This window comes from Ambystoma mexicanum, chromosome 6p (assembly GCF_040938575.1).
Source record: "Ambystoma mexicanum isolate Mex_15411 chromosome 6p, UKY_AmexF1_1, whole genome shotgun sequence".
NCBI lineage: Eukaryota > Metazoa > Chordata > Amphibia > Caudata > Ambystomatidae > Ambystoma > Ambystoma mexicanum.
Genome location: NC_090935.1, coordinates 70,071,276 through 70,095,435, shown reverse-complemented (window position 1 = coordinate 70,095,435; position 24,160 = coordinate 70,071,276). Strand labels below are relative to the sequence as shown.

Below are 24,160 nucleotides of genomic sequence, written 5' to 3'. Positions count from 1 at the left end.
AAAATTGCGGTGCCGTAATTAGCACCTTCCCCATTCCCATAGAGCCCTATGGGGCAGAAATGGGAATGGGGAAGGGCAATGGCGGAAGGGGGATTTACCGCCCCTCCAACCTTGGAATGGGGCGGTAAATCCCCTTTCCGCCAAGGCGGTGCCGGTATTTTACCGGCATGAGCCATGGCGCTAATAGCGCCATGGCTCACCGCCTTCAGTGTAATGAGGCCCAATATCTTTTGATGCAACAGAACCACATGGTCCTCCACCAAGACCCAAGGAGCCTATCTCTCATGCCATGTTTCCTGAACAGCATAAATGGATGAATCTTCAGCTACCATCAGAATGTTGGGCTACCATCAGGGCTGCGAGAGCCCTGTCGACACGAGTCACCTACACCAGGAAGTGGACTCGATTTTCCAAGTGGTGCGAGAGATATGCCCTCGATCCTCTCACTGTTTCAGTTTACCAAGCTCTACCCTACTTATTGTACCTAGCTAAGACAGGGCTTTCATTGTCCTCCGTCAAGGTCCATTTGTCAGACATAGCGGCGTACACAACAACTCCGGACATGCAATCCTTGCTCTCTTTGCCGGCGGTTAAAGTCTTTCTGAAAGGGCTGATGCGTACTTATCCTCCTACGCCCACGCCAGTCCCGAACTAGAGCCTTATCACCGTCTTGACAGCCCTCATGGAACCTCCCTTAGAACCCATACACAGATGCGAAGTGAAGTTCTTGTCTTGGAAAACGGCCTTTTTGATAGCCATGACATCAGCCAGAAGGATCAGTGAGCTTTGTCCTCTGAACCTCTGTTTACTTTGTTCCAGAGGACCGCATCATCTTAAGACCACATCCTAAGTTCCTTCCTAAAGTGCTGTTGGAAATGACACTCACTGAGCACATTGTCTTACCAACTTTTTTCCAGAACGACTCCTCTGAAGCAGAAAGAACATTACATTCTCTGGACGTTGCGAGAGTGTTGCGAGAGTGTTGAAGTTTTACTTGCAGAGAACCAAGGAGTTCCGCTCCTCAAACCAACTCATTGCTTTCTCTGGACGTACCAAGGGCCAGCATATCTCTAAACAAAGTCTGGATTTTGCCCTGCATCACCCACTGCCATCAGATGAAAGGCGGCCCTCTATCTAGACCGCCATCAGCGCACTCCACCAGAGGGAGGGCGGCGTCAACAGCATTCCACGCAGGAGTTGCCTTGAAGGACACATGCAGAGCCGCCACGTGGAGCACTCTGCACACGTTCGCGAAACACTACTGCTTGGCTGAAGATATCAACAAGGAAACTGCAGTTGGACAGGCAGTGCTCCACCATCTCTTTGCATAAGCTAGGACCAGCCTCCTTTTCCCACCTTTCCTGGACTATGTAACTGTTGTGTTGCTGGATGGTAAAGGTTTGATCAGAAATATGTTTTTTCTGTATTTATGCATATATGAATATGATGGTGGCATGTTCTAACTGCTTGGTATAATATTAAAGCATCTGAATCCATGAAAGATCCAATGCTGGAGAAGTCTTAGTTACTTACCTGTAACTAAGGTCATAGATTCACATGCGCCCACCCGCCTCCCCTGAGAGGCTGCTCCTACACTCAGCATCCATCATACTGTAGTCTCTACGGTTCAAAATCTGAAGATGGCTGCCACGGGCAGAGCTTAAGCCCTGACACCTCATTGGTTGGGGCCATAAAGGACCAACGTGAGGTGGAGGGACTACACAATAGAATGGCTTATAGGCCTTAATGGGCTATGTACATGCATTGCTATGTAGAAATGTGAGTATATTAAAAACATGTTTAATCATTATTTTTATCACTGAGGATTCCCAGTCTGTCTGACGACAGGGAATATTCAAGCATCTGAATCTATGAAAGATACCAATGCTGGAGAAATACAATTACAGGTAAGTAACTAAGACATAATCTCTTCCAAACAAATAAACAACAAAACAAAAGACAAAAACATACAAATGGTTTGAACAAAAAGAGTCCAACAATAATCAGGCTCACTAAGAGTTACAATATTTACAAAACCACACTTATTCATAACCACCCTTCCGAAATATGTGCCCATATTTAAAAGATATAGGGCCTCATTACACGGAAGGCGGTGATCCAGGGTGCTATTAGCACCCTGGACCATGCCGGTAAATTACCGGCACCGCCTTGGCAGAAAGGGGATTTACCGCCCCATTCCAAGGTTGGTGGGGCGGTAAATCCCCCTTCCGCCATTGCCCTTCCCCATTCCCATTTCTGCCCCATAGGGCTCTATGGGAATGGGGAAGGCGCTAATTACGGCACCGCAATTTTGCGGTGCCGTAATTAGCTCCGAGGTCCCTTAGCGGGTTGGTTTCTAACGCCTGCAAAAAGCAGGCGTTAAAGCACCAACCCGCTAAGGGACCTCGTAGTAAGGCGGTAATGGTTGACGGTCACCAGACTATCCATCTAACCATTGCATCAAACACAAATTACTAACAATGAGCAATATTCTCATCCTATAAATACCCCAAATGACCCCAATAAGATCCCAAATGACCCGTCACTTTATGAATGCAGACTCAGTAACATAGTTTCCCCCAAACAAATCACCTATGCAAAACAAACATCTGTCTACCAATAGACTAATGAAAAGAGGACTAAACTAATATGTTTTAGAGTAATAATATCCTGTCATTACTCCATCACTAGAGTGTAACTTCAGGGGCCTATAGTGAAAGATTTATAAGGTCCACCAGGCATTTAAAAATTCTCCAGCATTTACAGTTTTAATGCACTTTTTAAAAGGTGTACAACACATACAAGATAGTGTGTGGTAGCCCACACAAACAGGAAAATTCAAAGAGTGGAGCATTTACTCTACATTAGCCCTACACAATAGCACGACACTACTTCACGGTATACAAGCCACAAGATTGACCAATCAGATGATGGAAATTGGCACACACTACTACTAAATTGCCACTCCACAAATGGTAGTATTACAGACTTTGCATGTCAGCCTATACTAGCCACAAGATATACTACAATAAGTGTGTCTCTTACAACTAGTGCATAGAGCAAGGTTATAACCCATACAGAAGGCTGCACTGCCCATGAGGCCAGCATATTGCAGAGATTACCGAGATTACCACATGCATATATAGTAATAGTGTGCAGGAATTCCAATTTGCAAAATGCAAAAGATAGCAGACACACCCAGGGTTTACATGTAACATGCAGGGGGATGTGGCACACTACACATATGACACAAATAAGTAGTATTCTTCCAGTCATTTACTCTGGTAAAATGTACATAGAAAAACATTTGCCAAAGCTAAGCATCAGAGAAAATGAGCACGTATACTTTGCTGCAAAGAACACAAGCTAACACAGTGCAAAGTTCATTCAGTTAGTGTGCATCCACCACTCATCATATATTCTGTTTCCCTCCCCACTGTGTCAACCACTGTGTCCCCACTAACCTCCAATGTAAATGTACACATCTTTACCACAACAGATCATAAAGTATTTGCTGTTTCATTCCACAAGTACTTTCTTTAAAAACTGTAAAACTGCAAAAGGATCCAGCAAAATAAAAGGCTGTTCTCCGACTACAATATAGAAAACCTCAACTGTACCCACTACACAAACTCCCCACATTGATAAGGAGGAAATAGAGATCCGGGCACTGATTATGGGGGCTTGCAGCGGCCTCTGTGCTGAGCCACAGTCATCCGAAGATTGAAATTGAAGAATGAGCGGAGTGTAAATGACCCCAGCAAGGCAATGTACCAAATGCAAACAAAAAAAAACAATATCTCTGTTTCCTTCCCCATATCCCTCACCCCTAAGCACCTGTAACCCTAATACTGTGTTAAAAAGACCATGTGCGGAGTGTCTGCTGAAGCAGCCAATGTGAGATACAGGCCCCTACCAGATGCCGCCCATGAGCACCATCCCCATTACATGAACAGTTATGTATGCCAGTGCCATCCCAATAGCAGTTCAACCATGGTCTGCCAGATCAAGTGTGGCGTCTGCGCCAGCAGGGTGCTCCACAGTCTGCACCTCAAACAGGGCTGAAGGTCGCCCAGAAGAAGGGAGACACTGACTCCGTGAGGCGAGATTTAGGTAAGGGAGACCCTCGAACACTGACAACCCGGGCCCTGGGTGACCTGCTGCACCGTTGAAAGTACAGCAGTCCTGAGTACCTTCAAACTTGATACCCCTTCACATACCTCAAAGGCCCATTCACCACGAACGTGATTCATGTCCTTCACATGCCCCGTGCGCTGCCAGTCAAATACACTGTCTCGGTAAGGCCTAGCTTCCAGCCCACAGAGCAGTGGGAATGGAGCCGGGCCCAGCTGCCCATGACAGCGACAGCTGGCCATTTCTCTTCAGCCCAGCAAAGAGAGATGCGTAAAAGCTCACCCGCTCACTGAAGCCTCCATGACTGATACGCAGCATGTATTATGTTCATAAAAAAATGAGATATTTTCCTATAGTCCGAATCCCACGGCATCCTTGAATCTCAACAACGCTCGAGCAAAACCATTAAAATAAAAAAATAACGGTTTAAACACAGCAAATAAAAAACAGAAGTATAAATAAAAATGTAAAGTAATAATAATAAAGGGGGAAAAAACACAAAAATGAACAATCACAATCCAGGAAACTATTTATCCCTTTTCTTTTTCTGCTGAGATGACTTTTGAGACATCAAGGTAGAGGTAGATGCAGTACTTGCTTCCATAGGTTCAACATCCAAATCGGTTAGAAAGGCTTCAGCTTGCTTGCAGTCCAGAAATGAATGTATTTGGCCTTCTACTATAATACGGAGTATCACAGGGTAGATCATATAGTATTTGAGATGCTTATTCTTAGCGTTCTCCTTAGCCACCTGAAAACATCTCCTTCTCTCCATAATGTCCTTACTCAAATCCGCAAAAATCATTATTTTATTTCCTCCCCAGTCAAGATCTCCATTTTCACAGGATTTCCTCAGAATGAGCTCACTGGTTGGGTATCTTAGAAACTTTACAATAAAATGTCTAGGTCTCTGACCCAAGGCAGGCTTTTGGCCAAGTGACCTGTGCGCTCTTTCAATTTCCAGCGGTATTTTCGGGTCCAGATTAAGCATAGAGACTAGTACCTTCTCCAGAAATGAAATAGGAAAACCATGTTCAGCATTTTGAGGAAACCCAGCCATCCTCACATTGTTGTGCCTTGAAAAGTGTTCCTGCTCAGAGAGTTTTGAAGATAATTTTTCATTCACCATTTCCAGATGCCTGATCTGATCTGCTAACAGTATAACCAGGTCATCCACTGTTGTAAAGTGTTTTTCCACATAAACTACCTTTGTAGTAAGATCCAAGTATCTCTCTTATGAGGTGATCAGTTTAGCCTTAATGTCAGCCATATCTGCCATCATTTTGGTAAGCAAGTCCAAAATCTTGTCATCTCTTCCTTCTTCCTCTCCTTTGTCTTTTGGCTGATTGAACAGTCTCTATAACACCTGATTCTTCAGCCATAATGATGATGGATAGTATCTAAAGCAGTTGGCACAGGAGCTCAGCACCTAAGCAGCCATTCCCGAAGCTGGCAGTTCTAGAATCCTCCATTCCAAAATTTAACAAACCTAGATAAGAATGAAACAGATTTGCCTCTTGAAAGTTGGAAATTGAAATGTACACTGTTCAAGGGCCTTAGAAACTTCAATGGAGGTACTAATAACAAATCCTCATGCTGTCAATGTAGAGCTTGATGCCAAGATTGGATCGATACACAAGCAAAGAGACAAAGGGCCTCATTACGAGTCAGGCGTTAAGGGTTAACACCGTCGTTAACCCTTAACGCCTGATTCCAATTTTAATGGCTGCTTTTAGCAGCCGTTAAAATCCATGGCGCTAAACCGCCTTGGTGCTAATTACGGCACCGTAATTTACGGTGCCGTAATTAGTGCCTTCTCCACTCCCATTATGCCCTATGGGGCAACAATGGGAATGGGGAAGGGTAAATGGGAAATGGGGATTTACCGCCCCACTCACCTTGGAATGGGGCGGTAAATCCGCCATCCACCATGGTGTAAACGTAATTTACACCATGGTGGTAAAGTTGGTGTACTTACCGCCTGGGTCGTAATGACCCACAAAGATACAAATGGATTCTAGATCTAGGCTTAGAGACCCGAGCCCTTAATTAGCAAGTGTTTATCATCAGAACCAATTTGTACGTCTACGCCTGAACCTATATCCGACTAAGGAAGCGATGTTCAGGTGAAAAGAAGGTGGGTGGAAAGATCCTGGATGTAGATTGTGTCTAGAAGTGGGAATATCTGAAACAGTGAAGCATGTAATAATGAGTTGCCCCGCACTGACTTCCTGAAGAAAATTCTTTCTGGGAAGATTCTAGAGAATGTTAAAATGGCAACAGGGGAAGAATAGTGGAACATGTTTTTAACGGATGAAAATGCGCCTTTTGTCTTTGCTGGGGTAACATTTTTAGATGAGGTTCTTAAAATGTAATTATGATTCTTATGGACTCCTGTGAAGAACTGAGAAGATTGTATATATATTCTGCTGTGCTGCTTTCCTTCGCAATCCGAGTAGGTCCAGGTTTACTCTCTTCTTTTTACCTCATAATATACTTTGATGTCAGCTTTCCTCTCAGTGGAGGAGCTCCCTCTGGCACCTTCTATACATATAAAAACCACACTATATTGCCATGTGACCTTTTACACTTCTCACACTAACAATCAACTCACTCCACACATACACACTCTCCCCTGATGTTTTGCCCTGCAAAGGTGCACTTACATCTATACGTTCTCCTGAGCAGCTCCGAAGAGGGGTCCCATCAACAGCCTGCACAATCTGGGAGCAGCGCCCCACTCCAAGGAGCAATACTGGCCTTTCCACAAAAGGCACCTGCGGACCTCTTCAGACCATGCACGGGAACTGAATGAAGACAGGAGCTGCACTCCAGGATGCATGACTGGGACACACCCGACCTCCCGGAGAGTTTGGGATATGTAGGGGTCACCAAACTGTAGAGGAATATTGACCCAAATAAAAGTCACAAAAACTAATCAAATTGGCTAAATAATCACTCAGCGTTTTTTCAAGGATAAACAAGGTTTATTACATGCAAAAGGTCCTAGACAGTCCTGTGGAACTGAAATGAACTGACACAGGGATCGTCAAATCCCACGTACATTCAAGTTCTAGAGTGGGAGAATACTACATTTGATTATATAAGTTATCATATTATCCCAGTACTCTCATTGGCTATCACTTATAAAACATGCTAATATCCCCCTATAGTCTCTGGACCGATTGGCCACACAGTATTTAAACTCACTCACCTGACACAGGGTCCCTCTACTCTGTCACTGTCAGATCAGGTATAGGATTGGTTACTCGGGTATAATGGCATATTGATAAATCGAGACTGTCACGTGATGTGAACCCCTCCATTCCAGACGTGACTGAATTGAACTGGTGAGGCCAACTCTCCCTTGACAATAGATCTTCTCATCATACCCAACACTTTGGCACATGCATGTTGCCTCCCTAAACTTGTACTTAATCTACTAGCATCACTTCTGCTCCTCATATCACAAATCACAGGATGTTCCAGACACAGCTCCCTTTATCTCCTTGAAACCCCAGTGCCCAGTAATGACGTAACTGGGGAATGCTCTTGAGTCTGAATTTAGGGATTTTTTTTTGCTTAAATTTATTATAATTCATATTGGATGACCATTTTTGGGGAGGGCAGTAGTGCACTTAAAACTTTGCTTGGCCTCTTGGAATCACAAAACCCTTTTCCCTGTTATCATGAATTCACCCTTCAAAGGGCTCATCTCTACCAGCTCACGTTTCATTCTCACCACGTTAAAGCTCGCAGCTGGATACAATCAGTCTTTCTCTATGTACCTCAGGGTGCCTCTGACCTCGGCCTCTCTCATGGGCAAAAGGAAAGGGGATTTGTTTTTCAAGCAAACTACACAGAGCTACAGCTCCACATCAGGGCCTACATTTTATTCAGTTCAAAGTATACTAGGATTCAACTTCAAAAATGGCGATACTTCTGTCATGCTGCCACACTCACCTCAAATCTACCAAAAACACCTTTCTGACTCCATCTTCCACCTTACTCGGCTCTTCCCGCACACTGTACTTCAGGCCATATGTTTTCTTAATACAACAAATAAACACAGGGCCTATACACAGCCCTATCTATAACCTCTGCAACAGCAAAAGTGATACATTTGTTGCTCTTTCTGTGTTGCAATATGTGAGTCTCTAATATGTATCAGACCTAACTCAAAACAATGCGGCTCATCATAAATTGGCCGGTGCGGTAATAATGTGCCAGTATTAACATATACCGGCACGTTACTGTGCCGGTCAACTACATGTTTGTCAGTGAGATGCCTGATTTACCTCCAGCTAAGAGCTAGTGGTAAATCAGTCCCCTTACCGGCAAATATCACTGGTAATACTGACTGGCAAACCCCCCCATGGAGTCCAAATGGACTCCATGGAATTGGGACTTACTGTTGCTGGCATTCGTAATGCAGCAGTAATACCGCCGGAATGAGGGCCGGTAACAGTATTATGATTTGCTGGTTTCCTAGCAGATTTGCTACCAGGATACTGGCAAAGACATAATGAGGTCCAATGTAGGCTCCTTATTCTGTACAAACCGCTATCGGCTCCTGCAATACTTCAAGCAAATAGCGTTTCTTCAACCTATACATTTGCCCTGCTGGAACGTTGGATGTGAATCCCAACACCCAACCAACCTCTTTAACAATATTTTCATTTTCATCACCACACTACATTCTATGAGTTATACATGTTTTTATAGCCTGCACTTTGAGCAGCGTCGGTCGTCATGGACTGACCCCGTTTTTAAAGAAGAATGATCCCTCCATTCTATCCTATTTCCCATGCCCACCTCCTCACCGCTAACCACGGACCCCATACTACCCTACCCCCACATACACATACACCTGTTTATGTATATTTCATTGTTTGTATTCAACCAACACTGCTAGATCAAATCCTAATCACATATTATGCATTCCATAGATCACAGACGATGCCAGTGGTAGGTGCTGCAGAAGCAAATAGCAGGAAGTAGCAACAGGAAAATCAACTAAAGGTGTGTAAGGAGAACAGGAAAATAACAGATCACCTGAACAACCACTTTTAATTTCTTCCTTTATTATTTAACAACATAGAATATTCAGGTTGAAAATAACCTGTTCCTTGTCTGAGAATTTGGAGTGGGATTGGTGTTGGGGGGGTAGGGAGGCAGTTGTTAAATCAGGGCTTTTACCTCCATAGAATGAGCTAATCATTGCAAAGTAAACACATGTCATAGGTACAAGTCATCACACCTCTGTTTTTTGCCTTGTTTTTATGACCTCAGACCTTTAGCTGAAAAGGTGACTTTGATCATTAACACCCTTCCTTCCTGAATAACTGAACTTGAGGTGTCATTTTCTGTCATCTTGTGGGTTGAAGGGTCTAATACAATGAGAAGATTAAATTGCCTGGCATTACCAGAACATAACGTCCTCCTTCTTGTCATCTCCCATCTGTTTGTCAGCGCCCTTAAGCCTTTGGGTCAGTGGTTTCTGCGCTATTTAAATGTTAAATAAATAAATAAATAGTTACAACATGCTATGTTGAGAGAAAGGTAAACATTAGATCAATTGGAGAGCACTAAGGCACGTACCACTGACATGGCTGAACTGCCAGTGACAAGCAATTGCAAAAAGGATTTTAAGTTAAATGCATGATATCTTTTTTTAATTATTATAGTCATGCTTCAGAACGACTCAGAAAAGATGCTTGGAACGCTAATCTCTGCAAATGCAAGTGCATTCTGGTATTTGGTCAATGGGCAGGACCCAAACTATACAACTTGCCAGTTCAACTCAATTTCAGAAAAAGATTGGGTCGAATATTTGGAGAGCAGATTTGGGAAATCATTGATGGACCCACCATTGGTTTTGGACTTGACTAGAGAGGATAGGTGGAACCCAAAAATTGAGCTAGAAACCATCTCAAAACTAATTACCAGATGTAAGCGCTCTAGGGCTCCAGGCCCAAATGGCCTAACAAATAATACATTTAAGGATCATCCTAATTTGTGGGCCCAGTTGTTGCGCCTGGAGTTCAGCGATATTTTGTCCTCAGGGATGACCCATGTATCCTGGAACACAGCACATATTGTACCACTCTTCAAGTGCGGCAGCAGGACTGATCCAGCGAATTATCGTCCGATTTCTTTAATTGATGCGGATTGTAAGAACTTCTCAACTTTCCTGTTGTCACACTTGGAGGAGGCGGCATGGTCAATAGAGGGCGGTTGCAGATATATGGCTTCAATCGACCTGACTGCCGTGTTTGACCGGGTTGACCGGGGCAGGTTGTGGTTAAAACTGACTGGTTGGGGCCTACCTGTAGGGCTTTTGAGTTTAATCTGTGGAGTCTATGAGAACTGTGGGGTTCGGGTCCATTTGAACCAAGAAGGAGATTTATCAAGGAGAATTAGATCCTATCAGGCAGTCAGACAAGGTTGCACTCTGGCACCCTGGCTGTTCAACCAATACTTTTCAGATGTAGCCATCTCACTTGCCAAAGAAGGACTGCTGGCCCCTAAAATCGGCAAGGACAAAATTATCTGGTGAGCATATGCTGATGATCTGATGATCTTTGACAACACCAAGGTGGGGTTACAACGGTCTTTAAGAAATTTAGAACCAATGTTCTACTAATTAATCCCTCCAAAACTCAAATTCTGTCCGTTAGAATAGCAAGGAGTAAGTCATCAGGCTTTATTGGTAAATTGGGGGGGACTCCTTTGAAATTGGTTGAGTCTGTGCGATATGTGGGGTTTAACATCTCAGCCTACCCGGGCTCTAAGCCTCTAACTGAATCTATATTAGATAAGGCAAAATTGTTAGAAGCAGAGGTGGTCAGGATTGACCGAAAGTGTGGTAAATTTTCTCTCAAGCCTGCTTTGATATTCTATGAGAGGAAAATGATACCCAAACTGATCCATGGCCTGGAACTGGCTCCAGAGAGAGTGAGCGAGTCACTTAATCGCATTGAGGGCCGTATTTGGAGTATATTGTTATGTATGCCAAATGCAATTCCAATCTCTGCAATTAGATTTGAATTGGGTGTTGTATCAATGTGGGCTCGGGTACAGTGGGCTTGTATTTCTCTGTACGCAAAAATTAAAACTGGAGTGCTAAACACATTGTATCACCTACTATATAGAAACCTAGATCACTCGAGTACATTGACTTCCTTAAGGCACAACTGAGTCATTGATCTGCAATCCTATGTATGTAAAACATGCACTATTCAATTTTGATTGGTGTGAAACTGTAGATACATTTCATTCTTATCCTTCACTGGTGCACTTAAACCACGAACATAGAGCCCGTGGATCAGCCTCGGAGGTTATTCTACAATTTCCAGATAGATTATATTGAGGTATATTGTTCTTAGAGCTAGATGGAATGTCCTTCCCACTAGAGATATCTTGGTCAGAAGAGGGGTTATCCCCATGGATATGGCTGGATGCATGTTCTAACTGGCCAAGGAGGAGTCTTTAAAACATTTGGTTATGGAATGTGTGATTCTTCACCCACTTAGCGTAAAATATCTGGAACCCCTAAAACTCAACTATATTATGTTTGAGGATGAGTGGGCATGGAAAAGATATTTAAATACCCAAACCACTCATGAGGGCCTTGCCCTATCCGGATTCATTAAAAGCTTACATTTATAAACGTATAACATCATATAGCTAAATTTGTTATGCCAGGATTATGAAATTGTTTATGAAATTGTTTATGTAAATGTCTGAGCACAACCAAGATTACATTTTTTATCTTGTATTTTCTGTCGGTAGAGTATTTTATGTATAATGTGAAAACATTCTTTTTCGCTGTGTTCTTCTTTTAAATGATTGTTTTAAATAGTGTTTAAATGATTGTTTTTTGATGTTATTGTAAAGGTTTGAATAAACCATATACAAATAAAAAATATATATATTATAGTCATTTGGTTATCATCTAACCTTTAACATGTGGAACAGACAAAACACGCATAAAAATATATTAAAAATATCAAGAGAAACATTAAAAGATACGTTACATAAATATCTGGTTGGCATCGATGTTTTGATAAGCGAGTCACAGAAGAGAAATGGCAACAAATAATGTTTAGATGGAAAAACATTGGCAGAATATAAAATGATGCATTATAACCTTACATGCATAACCCATTGGTACACATTTCTTACATGATTACATTGTAGAGGTGGAGAATGTTACAAAAATGTATTCAAGTTGCAAAGATCTAAAGTATCCTGTTATAGCAATGACAAATGTCGTTTTGCAACCAGCTAAGCAAAGTTGTCAAAACTCTTTGTTAAAATGCACAGTGTAAGATGATATGTAACGATAAAAATGGATTTCTCAATTCTTAAAGAGTGCTGAACAGCTAAACAAATGTTGTAAGGTCACCACTACAGAAGGAATATTGCAGAAAGGATAGGTTTTTTGTTGTATGGCTAGAAGGTTATAGCGAGAAAACATTTCTCCAGTTGGAATTATATTCCAATGAAAGCAAATTAAATTACGTCTGATTGAGCGATGGGGATAGATTGTTAAAAAGCTTGCATGTTTTTTAGCAAGTTTATAGTCTGTTTTTAAGTGTTTCCGCGAGACATAAGAAGGTATGGTGTTAATTGTTGATGCCAAACTTGTCTGTAGAGTGCTGTTTAATCTTATCTGGATTTGTTAGTAGGTCTCTAAGAGAGAGACCTAGATCAGCAAGTATAGACAAACATCTTTAGGGAACAATAAAGGGATAAGTGTCTACATAGCACTCTAGATTTCAAGGAATGGAGGCCAAGGTCATATTGCATAATGGCAACAGGAGTACTATTGGGAACACAAAATATTCTTCTCCAGAAGATGCACTCAATTTGAGGAAGCAGGACAAGGACCCAGATAGGTAATATCTCTGCCATCTAACAATTGCAGAATTATTTTCCCCTCATATAATTTTACAAGAGGGATCATGGAATATCTCCCATATTTGGAATCAATACACAGTAATTGATTACCTATGTCTGCTCCCTGAGAGGTCAACCATTCTTTTCATTCTGATTTAGATTCACGTGCATGGATCGGGAAACCTAAGTATTTAAAATTGAACACCCGATCTAAAGCTTCATTTTCTACATGCCAGCGAAATGTTTTATTAAGTATATTAGATTTAGTTATTCAGGGCATAACTTTAGTTTTAATCGAATTTACTCTGAGACCATGAGCTACTGCAAAGTCAACAAAAGCACTATGTAAGCACTGTAATCGTACTGGAGTGGTATCAAACATAAGGAAATCGTCTGAGTTGGCACCCCAGCTGATTTTATGATTGCCAATTTTCGAGGTGGAAAGAGATGCTTCATTTAAGAATGTTCCTATGTCACAATGGCATAGATTAAATAAGCATGCTGAAAGTACACAACCTTGCCTTTCTCCTTTTGCAGTTGTCATTTTTTAACATAGTGGACCGGCATGGTCTAGTTGGATTTTATATGAGTATTGCTTTGAAGGGCTATTATTAAACGAAGAAGACAGGAAGTAATTCCCCATTTATGCAATTTGGTCCACAAAATATTTCGATCAACTGCATCAAATGCGGCTGAGAGATCTGTCATTGACACAAATAAAGACTCTTTTTCCTTAGTCTGTACTTTGGTATAATTGTGTTTAAGATCAAACCATTTAGCGATGTATTATGATTTTTCCTAAATCCAGGTTGCCACTTGGAAACCAAGCCAACAGCAGATTGCCATGCTCCTAGATTTTCAAGATGTATGGCTGAAACAATTTTACTGTCAGCATCTAGAATAGCTATTGGGAGGTAGTTGGCAGGGTCAGAACATGAGCCTCTCTTGTAAATTGGGATTGTGTGGGCAGTGTACCAAGAAAGAAGGAAATAGTTGTGTTTATTACTATATCTGAAAAAAATATGGTCAGAATGGTGGCCAAAGTTGCAGGTTCTCCTTTGAAGAGAATGTTAGTGAGGTTGTTAGTGTCAGGAGCACAAGATGAACTGGTGTGTTCAATAATATGCAACACAGATTTGTAATCAAATTTTAGGTTCCAATCTTCCTTATAATTGTATTGGATTGCTATTGGAGAGTTCCTAGCAAGACCCAACGAGCAGGTTTTTTAAGTGAGCCTATCCATTGGAGCTCTGTGATTGATGCAGTTCTAAGGTCAGATTGAGCATGGTTTAGATTATTGATTAGGGACCAGCAAGCGCGAGTGACTTTATTATGCAAGGCGGATAACATTGATTCCACGTCGTGTTGCATAAGTGAAGATCTAGGCCCTTTGAGCCATGATGTATATTTATATTTAGCATGTTTTATTTTTGAGTGAAATTCTTATGGTTCTGCTATGAAGCATCTTTTTAGGGCTCTGATCTCTGATTGAAGAGACCGTTTGCGCTGCACTATTTCACTGTTGTAAAAGTGATTGTGTTTCTTACTGAATTCTGGGTTATGAGAACTGAATTTATTAGGAAAATATGGTAATACAATGACCAACTCTACAAAATTAGATAGGGCAATTGAATTGAATTGCCAGTCTAGTGTAGTATGTTTAATGATATGATGCGCTTTCAAGTTGACTTTCTGCACGAGTTGCATTTCATAATAGACGAGTACCTGCTTGATTAATCATCTTGGAGGGAGAAGGGATTTGAGTTAAGTTACTGAAAGAGGATGAAAATGGAAAAATGGAAGATAAATAACTGTGATAGCTGAGATTATTATTGCATACCGCCAACTTTATGCAACAATCGAAAATTGGGATGGTTGCAAACATGTAGTCTAATGTTCAATATGTCTTGCCATTTGTCCAGGTTGGTTTATGGGGTATATCACCTATGATCAAACCATTAAGCATTGGCAACCCTAGATTGTCAAGGTTTTTTTTACCACATTCTTCAGAGATCATGGCTCATCAAAAAATAATGAGACGATCCAATCGGAGGTAAGAGTGGCAGGCATTGGGCATTTAAGTCACTCATTATGATTACTTGACCCAAAGTATTGTGCTTGATCCAAGTGTTCACAAGAAAACTGATTTTGTCTATGAAGATACTCTGTGAAGTCATGGCTGCATGCCAATAAATATTGAGTATCAGGATGTCCCCATATAAGAAGGAGTTTTGCTTGCTTATCAAAATGGCAAATAGTGGGGAGTAAACAGATATTAATGACATTGGGCTACATGTTTTCATCATCATTGATAGGCCGCCTAAAGGCCTGCCTGAGAGGCCCTTTCGTGAGGGTTGACACGCAAATGCGTATCCATCAAGGGCAGGTTTTTGTAGCAATCAAGAGTTTGTTCTTTCAATAGGTTACCTACTCCTGGATTGTTTAAGAAGGTATTATGAACTCGGGTGTTCAAGAAAAGGAATATGTAGATCTGCTATGGGAACATCAGGAATGAGAGAAGGTCCGCTGAGATATGATTATAAATGGTATTCTAATCATTTTTGTGGAACAAGATTGTGAATTTGTGCTACTATTGTGCAAAGAATCGTTTTATTTCAGTTGGTCATTTTCCTTAAAAAGAGCTTCGATCATTTCCCTCAATGATTTTTTTTCGACAACATTTATCTCATGTGGTGAGGGAATCTCAGTGTGGACAGAAAGATCAAAGCCCATTGTTCTAATAGCATCTATTTCTTTAAAAAGAAGATCAACACAATGTTTGGTTTTAGAAACAGAATAAATCGATCGGTCCTATATCTGTCTGCAAATAAAACACGATCAATGTCATTTGTGGTAAAGGAATTCAAAGAAGGTAAGGAGCGAAATAACTGATTTTGGGTCGTATAGTACACTTTCAAGCAAAAGTGACAGCTTTTGAGGGACTGTCGTATGAAAATTGTTCAAATAGCTTTTTCTCAAATCGGTGTTGGTTTGATTTGGTGGTTGGTTACGTACAGTGGGACTGAAGAGTATTCTCGCTCCAGCAGCAGCCCATTTTCTGTTCGCAGCTGAGGGACTTGAAGAAAGTGATGATCCGGATGGTTTCTGTCCTGTCTGCAAAGTCATCAAATGGGGCATTTGAGTTGATAATTGCATTACAGGGGCAACATACGGTTTGAATTTCAAAGTGGGATCAGATTTCAGAAATGTTGATTTAAAGAAAAGGCAGACCATGCTGTTAAAATGTCTTATTGGAAGTAGGTTTGGTAGTTTGATTCAGCTGCGCATCATTAATGCTGGAGCGCTCATTAACTTCAGATGTTGAGTCATTTAGAAAATTCTGTGGAATTGAAATGGTATCAAAAGTATGAGGAATTTGGTGAAGATTTGATTGAGTCAGCATGGAATGTCGACTTGCCGGTAGCACTGTATCGGTCCAAGGAAGTTCCATTGTACTGGTTGGAAAGAGAACAGCTTTTGGGGAGGTGTAGAATGTGGTAGATGGCGCCACTTCCTTATTAGTGCAAGGGGTATGATTAGGCTGGCAAACAGGCACTTCGAAAGGCTTGCAGGAGTTTTTGTTGAAAGAATTATGAACCGCTTTAGGTGGAATAGGAAGAAGATCTCTTTTTTAATTTATTTGTTATGTTGTTTTTTTTTAGCTGTTAGCTGCTTGCAGATACATTTCTTAGAGGTCTGTCGAGATTTGTTGGGCATGATAATATTTTGAGTTTTCTGCTGATGTTTTCCTGTTTTTTTTTATCGGGCAGTTTAAGAGATTTTTCAACAGCAATCCTTGAAGTATTTGGGTGATTCTGTGTGATTGAGTCACCCCAATACAGATCGATGCAACCAGTTCCATCATTATTATTGATTCTTTAAGATGGATCAACTGAATCAAGAGTTGAAGTTTGCAGTTCATTAGGCATTCAGACAATGGCGTACAAAGATGCTTAAGCTCGGGACCATTAACGGGGGACAAATCAGAGAACACAGGTATAGGTAAAAAGGCGCTTGACTACTGAGATTCCGATCATAGAACCTGAAGCATCCAGCTTCAGGTTCTATGATCGGAATCTCAGTAGTCAAGTCAATTTTTGCAGAGTCAAATGTTTTGGGTAACTGATGATCAAGCCGTTTAATATGATTGATCACAGTCGAATATAGTATCACATTTTTTAATTTAAATACCAATGATTCCAATAAAACAGAATTCTTGGTTTCTGATTTTAAGGAATCATAGAGTGAGACTTAGATTGCGAGCACTTGGTAAATTTCCCTTAGAGCATCAGGTATAGAGAAGGTATAGAGAAGTCGACTGGTCCAGAAGAAAGCTTAAAAGTGGCATATAGATGCATGGAGGGAGAAATGGTAGATGTCAATGAAAAGGAGGAAAATGAAGAATCAAAAACAATTTCAGGTTTGTTATGCAGTTCATTATGGGGTTTCATGAGAGGTGAAGGAAATACTGTTGATGCAGGCACGGGAGCAGCATTAGCATTTGATCTCGATATGATGGAAACTTAGTTGCTGATTGCTGCTTACATCACACATCTATCTCCTACTCCAGTTGGAGTCGCATTGTGCTGTTGAACGCTTATTAAGACGATATGAGACTTATTCAGTGGAATGTCCATTAATACACTTCCGGAAGGAGAGACGGGAGACTGTGGTGGTGGAAGTGCGACTGCGCGCCACATATCTTGATCAGAGATCAGTAGTTGTTGTGATGGAAAGGTGGGGGGCAAGTCGGAGCCAGGTAGAATGCCACTCTTTAAAAGCATGTTAAATAAGTTGTGATTAAATAATAATTAACGACGTAGATAAGGGCTATGGATCAGGTAGAACATGCCAAAACCCCCAACCACACTCTGAAACTGATTTCTTCCAAGAGTCGTATGAGGAATACAAAATCTGGTACCGATAGTGTGTCGGGGAACAGAAGTAAAATGTTTTGGTTCTGTGGTTCCCTCCGGAAGACGACTGACCACTTTGATGAAACACTTTGCGAACACTTTGCATTCTTGCAAGGTTTTAAACTAAGTCAGTCTTAAAGGTGCAGGGATCCAAAAACGGCACGGAGAGCACACACGTGGATAGATAGCAGCGAGGTTTCCTCTAGGAAGGTTCAAACACCATATCTCTTTCTAAATAAATTAACAGAGTGACGTGTATCCTCAGGCTCTGATTACGGTACTGTGCTAAAGAGCCAAGTGATACTCTTTACATAGAAATTCAAGTTGAAAATATGCAGACACATCTTCTATTACACGAATTGTAATATGTCAATTAATTGCATTGGAAATATCTTTGTGAGTGTATAATGCTGTACCTATTCCTAAAACGATTCAGTTCTTTAATGATGTTTAACTGTATTGTTTTGTTAATCCATAGATATGGAAACCTGCATAAGATGCCCTTTGGACCAGTGGCCCAATGTAATGAGAGATGGCTGCATTCAGAAGACTGTCATTTTCCTCTCATACAGTGATAGCCTCGGCATGAGTTTGGCTTTCATAGCTATTGCATTATCGATAGCTTCAGCTGGAGTCCTGGGAATCTTTGTGCGACACCGGAAAACATGCATCGTGAAGGCCAACAACCGCTCTCTCAGCTATACACTCCTCATCTCCCTAATGTTGGCTTTTCTCTGCTCCCTCTTATTCATTGGACAACCTATGCCGTTGACCTGTCTTATCCAACAGATTGCATTTGGGATTATTTTCACTGTTTCTGTGTCTAGCGTGTTGGCAAAAACCATCACTGTTTTCATTGCCTTTAATGCCACCAAACCTGGGAGTAGATTAAGCAGATGGCTTGGAAACCAGGTGTCTGTCTCTATAGTCCTTGTGTGCACCCTGGGGGAAGTAGTAATATGTCTGTCCTGGCTGCTCACCAATCCCCCTTACCCACACACTGACCTCCACTCTCAAATTGGAAAGATTATGCTGCAGTGTGAAGCAGGCTCTGTAGCTGCCTACTATTCTGTGATTGCTTATATGGGCTTGTTGGCCTTTACCAGCATTGTTGTGGCTTTCCTGGTAAGGAACCTCCCTGACAGATTCAACGAGGCGAAGCTCATCACATTTAGCATGCTGGTGTTCTGCAGTGTCTGGGTGTCCTTCATCCCAGCCTACCTCAGCACTACTGGAAGTTACATGGTCGCCGTGGAGATATTCGCCATGCTGGCTTCCAGTGCTGGACTGCTGGGGTGTATATTCATTCCAAAATGTTACATCATTCTTCTTAAGCCGGATTTGAACACTAGAGAAACTTTTGCAGTAAGGAGTCCCTTATAGTCACAGAAAGACAATGCTTTTATTTTATTACTGATTTTTATTAGGGCGATATTACCTGAGATGGCGGGCCGACCCTTTCGGTAACGGCCCAACACCTGAGTTAAGGGCCTGAGCAAGCGATGTACTCTGAGCGCAGTAGCGGTGGCGTTACTGACGGGGTGAGCCCACCAACTAGGGTAATATTGCCATTAGCACCCACGAAAAAAACAAAATGTACCTTTTCTGTTTGACCCAGCACCATGTTGTGGTTCACAAAGTCTGTTTTCAATGTTGATAACAGTGAAGTCATCAACATTGAAAACAGACTCTGGGAACCACGGCACAGTGCTGGGCGAGACAGAAAAGAACAAGTTACTCTCTTACCTGGTAACTTTCTATGACAGTAATCACCTAATCACCACAGCTGTGCTGCTTCGGAAAATCTATGGCGTCTGGGTCCTGCGCCGATGACGTCGATATGCCGCGCTCGAAGGCCTCATCCGACGGCCGATGTCACTGGATGTTATAAGTAGGACGCACGACGCCCGTAGCCTCAGTTGTAGTTTTTTCCCAGAACGTGTGCCACCAGTCTTCTGCCAGTCTGACACACAAAGCCTTGCGGAAACGTAAGCTCCAATCGCATAAGAAATTCTGTAGGAGGACTGAGACCACTGGAGCTTGAGTGCCCATTGCAAAGATCTCATCCGCAACCTGGCCTCTGGTACTAAAAGAATGCAGGATGCCATGAGGCCGAGCAGTCTCAAGAACTCGAATGCTGGGAGAGTCTGGGCAAGTTGAAACTTGTGCACCATCTGCTGAATGTGATGAGCCCTCACCTGGGGAGGAAAACACTGCCCCAGGCACGTGTCGGGCACTGCTCCGATGTACTGGAGCCTCTGAGTTGGTGTCAAATGGGACTTCTTTAAGTTGAGGGAGAAGCCCAGCTTGTGGAGGGAGTGGCAGGTGACTGACAGATGATCCAGGACTTGCTCGGAAGAGCACGCCCTGATCAACCAATCGTCCAGGAAGGGGTAGACGTGAGTCCCCCCTTTCCTGAGGTGCACTGCCACCACTACCTTGAGCTTGGTGAAGACCCTCAGGGCAGAGGTCAATCCGAACAGCAGGACCCGAAACTGAAAGTGCGAACCTCAGGTACTTCTTGTGCTTTGGATGGATCGGCACATGAAAATAAGCGTCCTTGAGGTCGAGAGACACCAACCAGTCCTGAAGTTAAAGGGCCTGGAGGACTTGAGAGAGAGTAACCATCTTGAACTTGTCCTTCCTGAGGAGTTTGTTCAAACCGCGCAAGTCCATGATGGGTCTCAATCCCCCGTCTTTTTTGGAAATCAAAAAATAAGGGGAATACATCCCTTGTTCCTCTCCGTTACAGGCACCAGTTCTATGGCGCCTTTCTTCAGCAGGGATTGAATTTCCTGCGCAAGGAGCGGATCCAGACTCTTCAAAGAGAGATTCCCGGGTGGATTGTCTTGAGGCCTCTGCTGGAAAAGAAGACAGTAGCCGTGGGTTATGATCTCCAGAACCCACACATTTGAAGTAATGGCGCGCCACTCTGCAAGATGCTGCGCCAGCCTACCCCAACCGGCGAACCATGGGACATGGCCTCATGACTGAGCTGAAGCAGCTGCGGCGTTGCCTGAGGGCAAAGAGGCAACAGCCCAAGCAGCCTTGGCACCTCGAGCACCTTGTTGTCCACCTCTGGCACTCCTACGGTGGCCCCTTTGACTGGCAGCTCCTCTCGCTTTACCAAAGGATGAGTAATAATGAAAGGAACCTCCCCTCTATTGCTGTCCCCTAGGACGAAAAGGCGTGTCGAACTTTAGCGCCCAATGACTTCACTGCAGCTTTTGAGGTCGGCAACCTATCAAGGCTCTCGTCAGCCTTGCTGCCAAAAAGATGTTTCCAGTCAAAGGGCATGTTGAGGAGCCGGGCCTGCACATCAGGAGCAAACCACGCAAACCTGAATATCACGGTGCTCGCCGCCATGGACCGGCTGACGCAATCCGCCATGTCCAAACCCGACTGAAAGGCCTCACACATGGCATCCTTGCCATTCTGAAAAATGGCAAGGAAACCATCCCATTCATCCCCTTCAGGAACATGTTCAGCCGCCAAGGAAACACAGTTCCACAGAGTGTGCGTGAAACGAGACAAGGCACAAATGGAGTTGGCCGCCTGAACACTTTCTTCGCTCAGCCGTCGCAATGCTTGTCGTCCCTATCAGGCTTGGTGGGGTAAGCGACCCGCCGATGGGCGGTGTCCTCGGATGAGGACGGGCAAGGCGACCGATGACAGCGCTTCCGGGAGTGCCCCAAAGAGGCAGAGGAGCGGCGAGACCGACTCCGGGACCGAGACCCACTGGACTTCCGAAGACGACACAGAGAGTCGCCCCTCGAGTCGTCCGTCGAAAGCCCCGCAGACCTTGACTTCCGGGGCTTGGACTCCTTACCTACCGATAACTTCTTCTTGCGCTCCCGCAAGGCTTTCGACGTGAGCGACTGGCAGTCGACACAGTCATCCGTGTCATGGGCCTCCCCGAGGCACCAGAGGCAGGCGTCGTGCGAGTCCGTGACCGACATCTTGGACCCACAGTCCACGCACTTCTTAAAGCCCGGATGCGGTATGGAAGACGAGGTAGACATCTTCACGAAGAAATAATTCACAAACAGGTTCGAAGAACCAAGAGATCAACAGAAACTCCAAAGGGTCGAGGTGTGCCGAGATTCCCGAAGTGAACACGTTCGCGGAAAAAATGGAACTTAGGCTACGGGCGTCATGCGTCCTACTTATAACATCCAGTGACCTCGGCCGTTGGAGGAGGTCCTTGAGCGCGGCGTATCAACGTCATCGACGCAGGATGCAGACGCCGAAGATTTTCCGAAGTAGCACATCTGTGGTGATTGCTGTCATAGATATGGAACATGTCGGAGGACCCAATCCCCTCGAAGTTACGTTTCTTATTTTTTTAAAACACACTCTTTGCACCCACGTAGGTAATTGCATGGGTGCTAACCGGTGAGAGGGAGGAGCGGGGAAGGGGGCATTGGCCAGCAGCAGTACCCAGGCTTCTGGGAACGCAGGCTTGTACCACACAATACAGCCCATGTTACCCACAATGCAAAAATATGAAACTCAACCAATGTGTCAGGCATTATGATATCTATCTTAATGTACCTTATTTCTCATACAAGGGCTATGGATCGCCTACTAATCAATTGAAGTTACTGTAGAAATTACTAACTCTTCATCTGATAAAGGACCATGTTAATCAGCTCACCCGCCATGTCTGAAGGTCCAGCCATGCTTGCACATCATTGTAAGTGAAGTGCAAAGACAGCTCAGAAATATGGAAGAAGGAATCACAAGAAATCTAACAATAAACTTCTATTTGAAAAGTAAAATTGGTGTAATATATTTCAATAAAAGAATCTAGAGCATCAAACATGATACCACTTTTCCTATACAAATGTTTCCACTGTTTGGATTTTAATTTGGTATTTTCATCTCTCGTGTGTGCTTTGATCCCATGACTAAGCGTATAAACCTTCTTGGTTTTTGTGTTTTATTTATTATGAATGATTAGTGCTGTTCTTCATCACCCTGCACACTCATGGATTATCATGCAATTTAAGTCCATACTTGCAATCCAAAAGGAATCATATTTTTACTCACAATCATTTACGTGTATATCAAGGCACACCAGAAACATAGCCATAGAAAAGTTGAGCTGGATTGTGTAAATTGCAGAGGTCACAGTGGTGTTTTAGCACAGATTAATGGTTATCGCCATTCAGTATCACAGACATGTTTTGCTCGTATTGAATTTTAGGCAATGCTGATTTTGCAATACAAGGGCACTTATTGTGTTGATTTTGAAACAATTTTCTGCGTTGGGACTAAAATATTGTATCGTTCTGCATACATTGTCATTATTTTTAGTGTGAAGATAGTACCCTGCATAACTGATAGTGGCTGCCTTCCTGTGCCACACATCTTCATCGCTATGCCTTTCTATACAACACAGTTTCCCATGCTCTTTTTCTTTCCCTCTCTACCTCTCATCTTTCTTTATGCCTGTGTCATTTTCTCTAATTCTTCCCATTTGTCTTTCTTTGACTCACTTTTAAATATTATGCATACTTTGCTGTCAATCCCCCCACACCACTTTCTCTGCCAATCAGATTGAACCCTTACCATTGCTGTTGAAGCGCACAAATAATATATTGGTGCCAGGCCAACCCTCAGAATACATTGGCTAATGCTGTGCAAAAGCAATTGAAATTCACAAGTTGAGTTGGTACTCGAAAATTAAAACTGTGCCATGGGTTCTTGTTGCCATCCCTAAGTTCAGGCTAATGGACATAGAGTTTCAGTGTGCCAGGATGTAACCCTTGAAATGGCAACATTAAGGATACAAAAGTATGTTCTTTGTATAACCAACTTGCATTTAAAACCCTACATTTTGGAATTGTCACCTTTTTGTGATTTAACATGCTGAGTGTTGCATGTGTGTTGCATGTTAGAACAGAGCATTTGTCATGTTTGCTTGCAAAACCAAAGTACCACAAGGCTTTTCTTGAGTAGCTTCAGTTCCTTTGGGAGTTAAATCCCTTCCCCTCCTGCAAGCCTGTTAACTGCCAGATTCCCAGTGAGCCCGAGCCAGCAGGATAGTAAGTGCCTTAAAAAAATAGGGCGATGTCCTCTTTTGCTTTTGCTGAAATATACCCCCCAGCCATTTTCTCAGAAAGTTAGGTTGATGTCTTGTCTTTTACATTTCACCCCACAATCGTACATGTGTGCCATTTCAACCTTTATAAGACATGGCA

General features: G+C 42.8%; 1 protein-coding gene across 1 annotated transcript in view; it reads left to right on the top strand.

Annotated features, from left to right (window-relative positions):
- The window catches only part of LOC138510664 (vomeronasal type-2 receptor 26-like), a 234,934-nt gene extending 213,574 nt beyond the window's left edge, over positions 1-21,360 (top strand). The window contains exons 3-4 of the mRNA XM_069626447.1: positions 18,433-19,319; positions 21,133-21,360. Of these exons, the coding sequence (XP_069482548.1) occupies positions 18,433-19,319; positions 21,133-21,360 (1,115 nt within the window). The remainder of the gene's footprint in view (positions 1-18,432; positions 19,320-21,132) is intronic.
- Positions 21,361-24,160: the final 2,800 nt, after the last annotated feature.